This window comes from Macaca fascicularis, chromosome 15 (assembly GCF_037993035.2).
Source record: "Macaca fascicularis isolate 582-1 chromosome 15, T2T-MFA8v1.1".
In the NCBI taxonomy this organism is placed as follows: Eukaryota; Metazoa; Chordata; class Mammalia; order Primates; family Cercopithecidae; genus Macaca; species Macaca fascicularis.
Window position 1 is genome coordinate 20,632,422 of NC_088389.1, and position 12,590 is coordinate 20,645,011.

Consider the following 12,590-nt stretch of genomic DNA (forward strand, 5'->3'; position numbering starts at 1 on the left):
CCAGGCTCAAGGGATCCTCCCGCCTCAACCTCCAGAGTAGCTAGGACAACAGGCATGCACCACCATGCCTGGCTAATTTCTTTTAGGGACAGAGTTTTGCTGTGTCGCCCATACTGGTCTCAAACTCCTGGGCTCAAGCGATCCTCCCTCCTGGGCCTCTCAAAGTGCTGGGATTACAAATCTTTGATCTTTAAAAGACAAATCGAGCTTGTTGATTTAGAGTCTCTGTGATTGAAAGGAGCAAATTCACAGTTGCTTTCACAGAGGCTTGAATTTCTGGCCAAACTGTTCCCATTGAAGGGAGTGAGTAAGCATGCGTGGGGCAGGGCGAGCTAGGTAGACGCTGGTAGAACAGACATTTTCACACCTTATCACACAACTGTCAGCTCCCTGTCTCCCGACACATTAAAATACGCTGCAGCCTCAATCACAGAAATTCCAACTTTGGTTACTATTTTGATATCAATATTCATATTTTAATTTGCATTTGCTGTGCCGTGAGGTGGCCTGGGAAAAGAAGGGTGCGGCACGAGTCTGTAAATGGAGACGGGAGTTCTCACACCCGCAGCGTGAGTCAGACGGGAAGGCCTCTGCCCATAGGGGCCTTTCAACTCCCCCACATGGTGATGCGGTGTTTGGGCTTCTGAGGCAGGCAAGCTGGGCTCAGTGCTGGTTGTGTAGGATATTAACCATGTGACGTTGGGTAAGTTACGAGGCCTCTCTGAACCTAGTTTTTCTCATCTGTTAACTAGAGGAAATACAGGTTTTTGCTGGATCGTTGGAAGGAGTGGAAGAGATAATGTGTTGAAATAGCAACACTTAGTAGCCACTGAATAATTGAGAGTTTCCCTTTTGTCTGTCTTTTGTTTGTTTGTATTTGAGATGGAGTCTTACTCTGTTGCCCAGGCTGGAGTGCGGTGGTGTGATCTCAGCTCACCACAACCTCCACCTCCCAGGTTCAAGTGATTCTCCTGCCTCAGCCACCCGAGTAGCTGGGATTACAGGCACCCACTGCACCTGGCTAATTTTTGTATTTTTTGTAGAGACGGGGTTTTGCCATGCTGGCCAGGCTGGTCTCGAACTCCTGACCTTAGGTGATCCGCCCGCCTCGGCCTCCCAACATGCTGGGATTACAGGCATGAGCCACTGCATCTGGCCCTCTCTGTCTTCTTATGTCCCACATCTGGAACAGCCAGTCTGCCCAAATACCCATGCACGCACATCTGGAGACCAGTCCCTTGAGGTTGTCCATACAACGACCAGAGGAATCTGTGTAGGACCCAGCACTGACCAAGTCACTCCCTTGGTTAAAACATTTCAGACCTTTTAAACCTTCCACCTCCTTGCCTGGGGGCAGCCCAGGGGTGGAATGCCCTGGCCGCTGGGCCACAGCAACCTCTGCTGTCTGCCTCCCTGGGCCCGGGGCTCTACTCTCTCATCGCTGGCTCATAAGTCCTTTCCTCGGCTCCCACCCAAGCCCCTACCCAAGGCCACCCAGAACCCTCTTTGTCCTCTAGTCTTCTGAGACCCCGGGTCCTTGCCTCCCCGATTTCTCATGGAGACTCATGTCCAGAGACTCGCCGTATGCTGTGCCTGCCTTCTCTGCAGAGGGCTGGAGGTTAGAGCATAGTCATGGCTTCTGATTCCAGTAAACGCTCAAGGAAAATGACAGGAATACAATGACTTTCTGACTGCCTTGCTTTACCGAGGGACAGGAACTGGCAGGACCCCCGTAACTCTCTGAGCTGAGCCTTGGGGCTCCAGGAAGAGATTTGCCACCCTGTGGTGGCCCCTGATCTGTAGCTCTGTCTGGCGTCTTCCTCCTGTGTGACCCTTCGGGAAGGAGCAGGTTTAACCCTCCTGCTAGCTTCTTGTTTCTGCTTTTTAAAAATGACATTTAGAAGGTCGGGTTTTTTCCTGTTTCAAACAAAATGCATGTTTATTGAGGAAAACTCAGTGAAACAGAGGAACAAAAAAAATCTCATTTTATAACCTGCATTTGCATGTACTATATCCTGGGCATTTCCCAGACCACTAAATATTTCTTCAACATGTCTTTATTTTATTTTGTTTTGTTTTGTTTTTTGAGACGGAGTTTTACTCTGTTGCCCAGGCTGGAGTACAGTGGCACGATCTCGTCTCACTGCAACCTCTGCCTCCCTGGTTCATGCGATTCTCTTGCCTCAGCCTCCCAAATAGCTGGGATTACAGGTGTCTGCCACCATGCCTGGCTAATTTTTGTATTTTTGGTAGAGACGGGGTTTCACCATGTTAGCCAGACTGGTCTCAAACTCCTGACCTCAAGCGATCTGCCCACCTTGGCCTCCCAAAGTGCTAGGATTACTATACCAGGCCCACATGTCATTATTTTAAATGATTACATCAGATTTTATCTGATGGACATACATACATTATTTAATATTCCCATTGTTGGACCCTTACATGAGTTCCAATTTTTTTCTAGGCAAATATCCGCATAGGCAAGACTTAGAAGAAATTCTTATTATTTCATTAGGGTAAATTTCTAAAAATGGGAGCAGTGGGCCAAAGGGCATGTACATCTTTTAGGTTTTTCATATAAATTGCCAATTTATATTCCCACAAGAAGGGTTTGAGAGTATCTGTTTCCCAAGCCCTTTGCTGACAGCTACATTAGTTCTTAGGCCACAGTTTCTTTAATCATGGGAATCAAAAGTTGCTGTTATTAGCTCCCTACTATGTGTAATATCTCTACCAGGAGATAGAACAGAGAATTTGAATGCCCCCTGCCTTTTTTTTTTTTTTTTTTTTCCCCTTGAGACAGGGTCTCACTCTGTTGCCCAGGCTGGAGTGCAGTGGCTTGATCACGGCTCACTGCAGCCTCAACCTCCCCAGGCTCTGGTGATCCTCCCATTTCAGCCTCCCAAGCAGCTGGGAATTCAGGCATACACTACCGCATCCAGCTAATTTTTATATTTTTTTGTAGATATGGGGTTTCCCCATGTTGCCCAAGCTGGTCTCAAACTCCTGGGCTCAAGTGATCCTTCCACCTTGACCTCCTAAAGTGCTGGGATTACCGGCGTGAGCCTCCATACCCAGCCTCTATTTCTTTCTTGACTTGGGCTCCTCCTATTCTGCTGCCTGTGGCATCCTGAGAGGAAGCTGTTGTCCTTCTTCAGGTGGAGGAAATAGTAAAGAGGCTAATAAATTGGTAGCCTGCACCACAGGACTTTATAAGAAACCTTTTGCGTCTTTGGATCTTCTAATAAATGAAGGTGCAGCACTGCTTTTTGACACACAGGTACATTTGTGTATTGGACACATTTCCCTTCCAAATGTTTAACTCCACTTTACAAAGCTTTATTTGGAGCATGTGCTAGATTCAAGGCTCTACATTAGAGAACCCAGACCCCAATGAACTTACAGTTGATAGATATACAAAAGTAAGATAGCGCTAAGCATGGCAGCCTATGATCAGTGTAACCAGGGGCTTCCGAGGAGATTACATCTGAGGACTTGTTGAGCAGCTCCTCAATTCAGAATACCTTCACTTGTGCTGTCGTTACGGGTTGATGCGGCATAAAAGCGCCAGGACGCCCATAGCTCTGGGCTCCTCCACCTTCTAACTATGTGGCTTGGGTAAGTTACCCCTTCTGAGCCCTATTTCTTCACCTATAAAAGCAGGATAATCCCATTTACCTTGTGATCATTGTGGGAACTAAGTGTGAGAATGAAGGTCAAGGGTCTGGAAGAGCGCAGGGGTGGGCCGTCCACACAGGGAAGCTCTGCTTTTTAGCAGGTGCTCTCTCCGTTTTGCAAATTGAGGTTCAATTTGCACAGTGCTGTGACATTTTTCAAAGCTTCCTCATATCTCATTTCACCCGTTCTCCCAGTAGCTTTGACGTTTGCCAAGCAAGTGGTAGTCTCCCATTGCAAAACTAAGGCAATAGGTGCAGAGACGTTGAGTGAATTGGAAAGATTAGACAACTAGTTAATGGGAAAAACAAAACTATCGTGAACTAAGACACTTTTTCCAAAACTACTACGTGAATTGTTCTTTTTTTTCTAAATAGCTATTACCTTAGAGTTTTCTATTAATACCAGTATTTTCTTACCATATTACTTTGCAGCTTCATTTTTTTTTTCAGCCAAACACAAACAGGCACACACACCCATGCACAAAATTTTACCTGAACCAAAAGTGAATTTGTTCATGTTTGACCTTATTCACTCTCTCATATCTATCCTGTAGGATCTTCACCTGGATCGAAAATGCCCCTTTTGCCCATTGTTGTTTTCTAGCACAGATGGAGCCCCTCCCTGTCTTTTTCCACTTGACCTGAGCACCTTTGGACAGCTCCTTTCCAAAAGAGCTGTTTCTGTTTAGCCATCGACAACCTCTTTCATCACCGAACCTCAGCCTGGCTGAGACTGGCTGATCAAACGTGGGCCACTTGATCCAAGCCCTCCCTGTAAAGCCAAGAGGTCATCATCTCCCTTTGTTGTTTACCAAGCAGTACAGATTCCTCAGGTCTGGCCTCTACAGGCAGCCTTGATTCCTTAGGAAAGGAGGCCAGCTGGTAGGCAGCTAGATGTGTGAGGTCAAATATTGGTGGTGGAGGGTAGGTTGTATAATTTCCATAATTTACTGAATGGCTAATAATGTTCTTGACACTCAGTTGTATTATCTGTCTCCTTTAATCTTCATGCTACCATATGCCCATTTCACAGATGAGGAAACTGAGTCTTAGAGATGTATATAAGTTTCTTCTTTAATGCATTATTTTTCAATAAGGGACCACTTTCCTCCATGTCCCACCATTCTCTCTTAGCTGAGAAGTTAGGAGCCACCAAGTATCAAGTTTCTCATGTGCAGAATTTAATCAGTACTAAGGGGATATGTTTTGTTGACCAAAGTATTTGCTTTGCAATGAAAATAATTGGAACTTGTGTTCATTATATAATTCTGGCTGAGTTATTTTTATTTGGTAAGAAAAATGATTATTTAAATATTTATTTGTACATGTATTCTCCGCCTGGTTCCAATGAAGACTGAAGCAACTTCCTTGACTTGAGTAAAACACGGGACCCTTGATGCATGAGTGGCCCCATCCATGCTCCAAATGACCCGTGTGTATAGTCAGCTGCCGGCTTCAGCCACCAGAGCTGTAACCTGCCTTTTCCACATTGGTGTTTTCCTTTTCCTGATAATTTGACTTCAGTCATCGGAAGCACAGATTAAATGTAAATTTCTGGATTTAAAAAGATTTATTTGGTCCCTAAATGTTTCCCAAGTCATAGAGTGCTGATTCAGACTTCAGTCTTTTTATTTTCTGCCAGAAAGATTAGGGGTAGGAAGAGGTAGGAACAAACACATCTTATTCACAAACAGCAACATCATCAGTAAACAAATGTGGAAAAAGTGTCCATACTCATAATTAAAGTAATGCAAATTAAAGCAACAATGAAGTCGAATTTTTCACCTATTAAATTAGCGATACATTTTTTAAATGATACAGCTCACAAATACCCTGAAACTGGTAATGCATCCATTGTTGGTAGTTGGTATAAGTTGGAAAGCAATTTGATAGAATGAATAAAAAGCCTTGAAAATGTTTATATCTGTTGACCTAGTAATTTCATTCCTGGGGATTTCCATAAAAAGAAATAATATGAAAGAAAGAAAAACTGCAGTATTTATCACTGGCATTTCAAATGTTTAAAAAAAATTAGAAAGAACCCTAAATGCCCAATAGTAGTGGAATACTGAATTGTGTTATATTAAATTATTGTATATCCGCTCAGTGAAATATGCATTAGTAAAATTATTTTTGTAATGACTTTGTAGCAACATGAAAATGCTTGTAATACATTGGGAAAAGCAGGATATAAAATTATGCATGAGCTGTGATTGCAAGTAATTTTTAAATGTCTGCATGTGGACAAAGTGAATATATAAAAATGAAAATAGCCGCGTAAGAGAATAAGATGAACAATAATAATTGTTTTCCCCACTGTTGTGAATTATTATGTTATCTTTATAGTTTAACATGGATGGTTTGGGTTTCTCTAGTTCTGAAAAGTCAAAGAGCCAAATTAGCCCTCCATTCCCCCCATCTTCATCAGGAGGACAGGCTTAGAATGTCACAGAGAGAGTCATGTGGCAGGCCTCTTCCTTGTGGGGTGAGAGGGAACACAGGTGCCGGAACCCCAGTGCCAACCCTCGACTCTCCTTCTCCCTGCAGGACATTGCTGAGAACGGCTGCGCCCCCACCCCGGAAGAGCAGCTGCCAAAGACTGCACCGTCCCCCCTGGTGGAAGCCAAGGACCCCAAGCTCCGAGAAGACCGGCGGCCAATCACAGTCCACTTTGGACAGGTGTGTACCCTGGCCCTCCTACCTGTCCATTTGGGGTTTTTTTATTTTCGTTTTTAGCAGCAGCTGTAGCACATGCAGCAGACGGTTTTTCATTTCAGTTCTCTTTGGCAGTGTGGCTCCACGGAGGTTTTCACATCTTTAAATGTTTATTTGGTGCAAACATGTTTTGCAGGCAAATTTTCAAAAATTTTGAGGAGACAGCACAGCTGAGGTCATAAATGAGCGGGACTGTTGAATGAAGTCATTAAATGCACTGCTGCCTCCCTTACTCCAAGGCACTCTGCTTAAGGTGCCTCTGTTAGCTAAGCATCTCATTAGAACACTTTAGCATCCCGGGCCCTTCTTTGCACACTTCAAATAAAAGGCAACAAGCGAAGTCTTAAAAAAAAAAAATCAATTAGGAGTTCTTTATTAATGTACTTCCTGAAAATCAATATCAGGAGTCGTGCTTCTGAGAGTAAACACCCGCACTACAATTCTAGAGATTCAGTTTTTTAAGCAACTGTTTTCAACTACCTGAGCATTTGAAAAATTGTCTATTTTTTTTCCCTTAAGTAAAACATTGCAGTCTGTATAGAAACTAAAATTTTGTATCCCCTTCCTACTTGTAATTATATTTTTGGTTAAAAAGGATTGTGTACCCTTTCCTACATCTCTTGAATTGACTTTTGGTTAGTGAAAGTCATCATTTGGAGAGATCTATGAGAAATGGCTCTTTTGGCAAGATATGGCGGTAACAAGAGTTTGCAAGGTTATTTATTTTTAAATCACCTGATTCTGTAGCCATTTATTAGATGACGCATGATTAAGAGTCTTTATGATTTTTATCTTAAATGTGATTGCTATTTCACCACGTGTAAAGGACCTAGAAGCCTACATTCCTGTTTTTAACAGACCTTTATCAAGTGCCTACTATGTACCAGGCATTGAGCTATGCAGAAATGAACGAAACTAACAAAATTCTTGCTCTAGGTTATTACTGTAAGGGGTGAGTTGGTTGGAACATAAAAGTCACTCTTCTCTAATCAATATTTTCAGATAATATATGTTTATACATCTTTAACTTGGGGAGGTTCTTCCCTTTTCTGATTTTAGACTTAAAAGGATGTTATAAAAATTGAAATGAAATGCAAGGAAGAAGAATCCACAGGGTGATACTCATTTCGTTAATGAGTATTTTCAAATTGCACTGGTGTCTGCTCCCCTGAAGAGCTGCCTCCCCCCAGCCCCAGGCGCAGGCCCTGTTGGAGAAATCCGCACCCCAGTTCCCTGGCTGTGTTCGCTGAAAGCGCAGCCCCTGGTTGTCGCCAGCCAGCGTGGCATTCCAGAGTCAGCTTCCTGCTTTCCTTTGTCCTCATTCCTGCACACACCAACCTTCCCATGAAAGGAGCCCCTCACTGGAGTTTGGAGCCCATTACAGAGAAAGAGGGGGCGGGGGAGAGGGATTTCATGGTGTTAAACATTCCATTTTCGAAACACAAAAAAAGGAGGCCCTATTTGAAATGGAGAAAGACCTTCTTTCCATTTCAGCCAGAAGTAGAGATTCTTTAATGTCATTCCCAGCTAAATGCAGAATAAGAGTATGTGTGTGTGCACGGGTGGGGATAAACAATGAAAAAAGCCACCCCAAACTCTGTTGAAATAAGAGCTGTCTGTGCCTTCACCGGTCTGCAAACTGGAGAGGATGAAAGTGGCTTTTTTTCCCCGTTTGTCACTTCCCTCACGTGGCTGCCAGCATTATGCAAGTGTACAGGAAGGCAGGATTTTTTTTTTTTTTAATGCATGCATGCGGATTAAGGTCAAGCCCCTAGTATCAGCCATGCAGCAGACTCTCCCTTCCAGCTGCAGCCGCAGAGCCTACCCACAGCCGCGAGATGCCTTAATTGAGACGTGCTGTCAAAGTGACAAACACATTTGCATACAGTCTACACTCTATTTATTTTCTCTGGAAAGGTCTACAGTCTGCTGTTGGTTGAACATTCTTAATCAGTTTGCTGTAAGTGAACTGCCAGCTAGCTCACTTGTGCTGGCCCCTTCTTCATTAGGTGACAGATTAGCTGCAGGGGGAGGGGGGTTGAGCCAGGGAAACCACAGACCCCTTTCTTTTAACTCTTTCCAGCTTTGCCCTCATGGTACGTCGTCCTTGAGTCTTTTCCCGGGTCCCTGGTTTGATGGGCTGTTGACCGTAACAAGTACCGTTTCTAGAGCACCTACTGCCGGCAGGAATGAGTTTTAAGGACTCGATATTCTTCCCAAAGAACAGTCTCTTGAGTTTCATTTCAAAAGTTTTTACCACGCTCTCTTATCATCTGTACTTTTTTTTTTTACTTGATAGTTTTATTTAAACAAGACTCAGACCTGACATCTATAGCATCTTAGCCTCATCTTCAGAGATGCCATTGGTGAAATTATAGGTTTAATATACTAGTATAAGTTTTTTCTAACATATAAAACAATTTGAAGTGTTTCTCTATGGATCACCTAATGCACTCACATAATCCTAATGGTATATATTCTCGTTTTGGAAACCAACGGACTCCTCGGTATCTTTTTTGTTGTCTCCACCATATCCCTTTGAGGAAGGGACCATTAGCCGTATTTTATTGACCCAGAGCTGGAGCTCATAGACATGAAAGAACCTGCCCAGGGCCACCAGCTTGGAAACCCAAGCCCAGACACCTCACCTCGAGCCCACACCAGCTCTCAAACCAAGCAGGGACTGCATGTGATATGTCTATTAAAGCTGCTGTACCCCGCCCTGGCAAAATAATCTTAACCAGCCAGAGAGAGCACCTATTTTAACCTCAAAAAATATCCTTGCCTTGGGTCTGTGTTTCTGTGGACTTCATTCTTTAAGAACAGTTCGCTTGCCAGTGGGGATGGAAACCGTCGAGACTGTTGCCTTCATCTCTCCACCCGGCAAAGCCGGTGCCTGTGCAGCTAGCCAGGGCAGCTCCACAGAGACCTCTGACAACAGCTCTGCAGCGGGGGCTGGCAAGAGGGGAGCTTAGTGTTGAGGCAAGAGCTGCTACTACCAGGGGAGAGAAGGTGCTGCCTTGCCCTCCTCTCAGTGGAGTGTTCCTCCTTCCAGGCTGTGATCATTCCTCCATTTAAGTATGCATCTATTCACCTGTCTATGGAGACCTACCATGTGTAAGATGAATAAGTTCTCAGTCCCCACCATTGTGGGGCATATTGATGAGACAGACCAGCAGATGGGCAGGCCCAATTGGAGCGATAAAGACAATGAGGGAAGTAGGCTCCAAGCACTCCCAGGGCCCCACAGAGGCTCCCTCTTCATCTCCAGGCCCACTTCATAGTCATAGTCACTTCATAATCAGTCATAGTCCACCTCATAGTCCCAACTCGGACACTGTAATTAAAAGATATTTTGTCAATAGCCTGATCAACATGGTGAAACCCCGTCTCTACTAAAAATATAAAAATTAGCCAGGTGTCATGGCGGGCACCTGTAATCCCAGCTGCTCAGAAGGCTGAGGCATGAGAATTGCTTGAACCCAGGAGGCAGAGGTTGCAATGAGCTGAGATCGTACCACTGCACTCCAGCCTGGGTGACAGAGCGAGACCCTGTCTCAAAAAAAAAAAAAATTTTGTCAACAACCCGAACTTGCTAATAATTCATTTGTTTTCTAAAGCAGACATGTTAGGCCACTCAGCTTGTCAGAGCAAAGTAAATAGGTTTTTAGTTAGCCTCTGCCTCCCGATCATGTAGTTTCCTTAAGAATTCAAAAGTATCAACTTGAGAATGCTTATTCCTGCCTTGAAGGATGTTGCAGTTTAGAGAGGCTTTAAATTACTGTGTTTCCCCTTCTCAAGTTTAGTATCATTTGGGAAACAAAGCCCAGGGGACAGTCAAATGAGATAAAAGTGTTTATTGATAAGCCTGAAAGGAGAATATAGCATTAGACCTGAGGGCAAATGTTGCAAACACTTCACCTGAGAATGTGAAGACTGCGGTCCTCCACTCGGAGTAAGTGGACAATGGCAGGTGTCGCCAGCATGGAGCTGCCCATAAACTCCTAGCGAGGAGGAGCTACGGGAGGGCCTTGCGCTGGCTGCTCCCCAGGAGGGAGCTGGAAGGGGTGATGGAGCTCAGTTCCTTCTCCCAGACTCCCCCGGAGGGCATTCCTCCTCCTCCTCTGGGCAGGATTGAACAAGAGGGTGCCTGGCCAAGCCAAGGATTCCCGCCGTGGATTTCTCTCCTAGGGTAGGAAATGGAAGCTCCTCCTTCCCACAGCTATAGAAGGAGTGAGGGAGCAGTGTCCTCCCCAGCAGCCCTGGGCACCCCTTGGTTAGAATAGCTGGCCTTGGCCCGCTTCCCTCCCGAGGACCCCTGTGGAAACTGCTCTGCTCCCTACACTTAATAAAACGAGTGAGCCATAGATGCTTTCACATCCGTGGGCGTTGACTTGAGATTTTGCCATCAGCAGGTGAGGAAGAAGGCATTTTACCCGTCGTACACATGAGGAGGCACGCTGGGACAGCGTTGCTGGAATGAGTAGCTAATTCTTACTCCAAAGCCAACAGCAGCACCTCTGCTTCTGTTGGCTGCGTGCAGCTCTCCCTCCTTGCTAGCAGAATGGCCTGATTGTGGAGTTCAGTGACACCGGATCCTAGTCCTAGGTGCAGATGGCCAAGGCTCTAGGCCTTGGCCGAGATTGAGGCTTCCCTGAGAATATCACAGCAAACCCCTTCCAGAGCCCCCTTCTTTGTGTTTCCCCCAAATGATTGATCCTGCAAACAAAGTAGTTGCCTGCCTTCCAATCTGATAGATTCCAAAAAAACGTGTATTGAAAGGTGCTGCCTCTATTCTTCTCCCATCTGAACAAAGGTTTCTAAACCTCTTTAATGTAAAGTTTGAAAAGCTGGTTAAACCAAAACCAAGCACCACTGTGGCTTTCAGAGAACTGCGGCAGAGAGGTCTGGATAGCAGCCCAGGAAGTTCTTGGGATGTGGTTGCTGGCTTGTCTGTGCGTATGGAGAATTCTGGCATCAGGAGCATGAGCTGGGTCATTTAGTGCCAGTCCCATGCTAGGGTGGAGAAGATGCCGAGCTAGCAAATGCCTTCTCAGCACCCTTGGCTCTGAGTGCCCTCAGAGATTCCTCCTGCCCCATTGAGCTTGGAAGCCACACACAGTTCCCTTCACTTCAGCCGTTGCCTCCTCACCACCTCCAGCAGGTGCACACCCCAGGCCTCTGATCTGAACATACACTCCCCACCAAACTCACTCCTCCATCTTCCACCCCAGTGAATGACACAGGCTGTCTATCCAGAGCCAGGCTCCACCCTCCCCCTCCCCAGATCCTCTCCTTCCACCCCAGAAAACTGCTTCATCTTCTCCTCTCCATCGCCTTTGCCACAGCTGTGGTGCAGGCAGCATAATCGCTCACCTGGACTGTTTCACAGGCTCCTAACTGGCACTCCCCATAGTCCTCATTTGACCTTGCTGGGGTCCACTGTAAGCATGCACTAGTGGCCGCCTCACCCCCGCTCCCGGCTTCTCCTAAAGACTCCATCTTCCTCCTCGGCCCCTTCGTGATATGTCTGTCCGACCCCAGAGCAGGCCTCCCAGTAAATTCTCCCAACTTCCCTAGGAAGAGTGAGTTGCTCCTGTCTTCATGCTACCCCAGAACTTTGCACACACCACTTGTCACGCAGCCCTGCGATTTTTCTTTAATGCTTGTCTTCCCACCAAAAGTCCACTGCAGGGCCTGGCACTGAGCTGGCAGTCAGTGCACATCCTGGGGTTTTATTATTGGTGTGGATGTTTAAATTAAGGAATAATTGATTGTTGTTGAAGCACTTGCTGTGCATTCAGCAAGTTATTTGGTTTCATTTCTGTTGCTATGCTTGTAATTCTAATTCATTTGAAGAAGAAAAATGAACATTCTCTTAGTGGTCACAAACTATTTCCAAATTCACTTTCCATAAATAAGGATTTTAAAGTGAGGCCGGGCGCAGCCAGCACTGTAGGAGGCCAAAGCAGGTGGATGATCAGAGGTCAGGAGTTCAAGACCAGCCTGGCCAACATGGTGAAACCCTGTCTCTACTAAAAATACAAAAATTAGCCAGGCATGGTGGCATGTGCCTGTAGTCCCAGCTTCTCAGGGGGCTGAGGCAGGAGAATCGCTTGAACGCGGGAGGCGGAGGTTGCAGTGAGCCAAGACTGTGCCACTGCACTCCAGCCTGGGTGACAGAGCGAGACTCCATCT

At 45.6% G+C, this 12,590-nt stretch overlaps 1 protein-coding gene across 18 annotated transcripts in view; it reads left to right on the forward strand.

Annotated features, from left to right (window-relative positions):
* The window catches only part of DENND1A (DENN domain containing 1A), a 545,711-nt gene that overhangs the window by 479,585 nt on the left and 53,536 nt on the right, over positions 1-12,590 (forward strand). For 17 of the 18 annotated variants that reach the window (XM_045372599.2, XM_045372603.2, XM_045372601.2 and 14 more), the window contains one exon: positions 6,225-6,356. In XM_045372599.2, the coding sequence (XP_045228534.2) occupies positions 6,225-6,356 (132 nt within the window). Of the gene's footprint in view, positions 1-6,224; positions 6,357-6,528; positions 6,687-12,590 lie in introns of those variants that run through there. The other variant, XM_065530102.2, reaches the window with a different exon arrangement.